This window comes from Galendromus occidentalis, unplaced genomic scaffold, assembly GCF_000255335.2.
Source record: "Galendromus occidentalis unplaced genomic scaffold, Mocc_1.1 scf7180000075493, whole genome shotgun sequence".
NCBI lineage: Eukaryota > Metazoa > Arthropoda > Arachnida > Mesostigmata > Phytoseiidae > Galendromus > Galendromus occidentalis.
In genome coordinates, this window is record NW_003803483.1 from 16,336 (window position 1) to 17,832 (window position 1,497).

The following is a 1,497-nucleotide window of genomic DNA, read 5'->3' on the forward strand; positions in this document are numbered from 1 at the left end:
TGATGAAGGACGATATTTGTCAACTCGGCAACTCGTTTGAGAACAAAGGCGTGACTGCCGGTGGGGTGCTTCATGATGCACGACTCACAGATAAACTTGGAGGCGACTGACTTAATGCATCTGATGTGTATGAAATAGCCGCAACCGAATGCGCAGCATATCATGGGGTCATCATCACGTACATTACAGCAGTCACAGATGATGGCGAACATTATCGGGCAGTTCTGGCAGGGCGAAGCGCGGTTTCGGTCTTCTTAAGCCTTGTACGATCGGATTATCTCTGGGTGGGAATTCAGGAGGATGCTCACGGAGAAATCTCTACGGGAGAGGGTAGTGCGTGGTCTGAGGGATCTGGGAGACACCTTTTGATCAACGTCCGAGCACTGGTCAAGAGAAAATTTGAAGAAACTCAGAGAAACGGTCCGGGCATGCGTTCGATTTGTCGTAGCAGACGACACATATCTGTGATATTTTCATCAGACGTGAAACTGTTACGCGCTCCCGGTTTCTTTATGTTGTTCCTCGGGCGAAGAATAATACTGTCCAATTCAGTTTTCGCTGGCGCCTCGCCAAAGTCCTCTCAGGGCGTCAGGCCCCTCCACTGCCCCCCTCCTACAGATGACTGTTCATCAATAAATATGGAGTGTTATACAAAAAAAAAAGAGCGATCGTTACCGTTTCCCCGATGGAGAAAGAGCGCGGTTTGGCGCCGTGATGACGATTGTAGTATGCTTCCATCTTCTCCTGACCCTCCGTACGAGGAACGTCAACAGGCCTCCGCGCCAGAACCTCTAGAGGAGTCCTGATCTCACGGCCGAAAAACACCTCAGCTGGGGTTTCATTTCCGATCGTAGAGTTCGGCGTGTAGTTATATGCGGCCACAGCGGCATCCAACGAGGCAGGATCGGAGGTGATCGAGTTTTTCAATGTTCCGACCATCCTTTCCGCTTGGCCGTTGCTTTGGGGACAGCGAGGAGCGCATCGGAGATGAATGATATTGAAATCCGCGCACAGTTTAGCGAATTCAACCGACACGAACTGGCCGCCCTTGTCAGACACCATGGTATCCGGTGGCCCGAAGAGACGGGATAAGTTGCGGAGATAGGCCACGAGAGCTCGGCTTGTTGCCGGCGAGAGCCAAGCCGCATCGACAAATTTGGAGAAGCTGTCGACGATTACGAGGAACGTTTTCCCTTTTTGAGGTTCCGCGAAGTCGAGGTGGATCCGGGACCACGGCTCCTGGGTGTCCGGCCACGGTTGCAGAGGAACCTTGATTGGATCTGCGGCATTCTTGATACAATGTCCGCAAGACTTTACGTAGGCTTCGATGTCTTGACCCATTCGTGGCCAATAGAAATGACTGCGTGCCAGTGCTTTCATGCGACGAGCCCCGGGATGCGCGAGGTGTAACTTCTTGAGCACCGCAGTTCGCAAGGAGACCGGAACGACAACTCTGTCGTCGAGCAAGAGAATGTCGTCGACGACACACAAGCCTTC

The 1,497-nt window shown here is 52.5% G+C and overlaps 1 protein-coding gene across 1 annotated transcript; it reads right to left on the reverse strand.

The window, feature by feature from the left end:
• Positions 1-612: 612 nt before the first annotated feature.
• Positions 613-1,341, reverse strand: LOC100905213 (uncharacterized protein K02A2.6-like). Its single transcript, XM_003737339.1, has one exon. The coding sequence runs from the start codon at positions 1,339-1,341 to the stop codon at positions 613-615; it is 729 nt and encodes a 242-aa protein (XP_003737387.1).
• Positions 1,342-1,497: the final 156 nt, after the last annotated feature.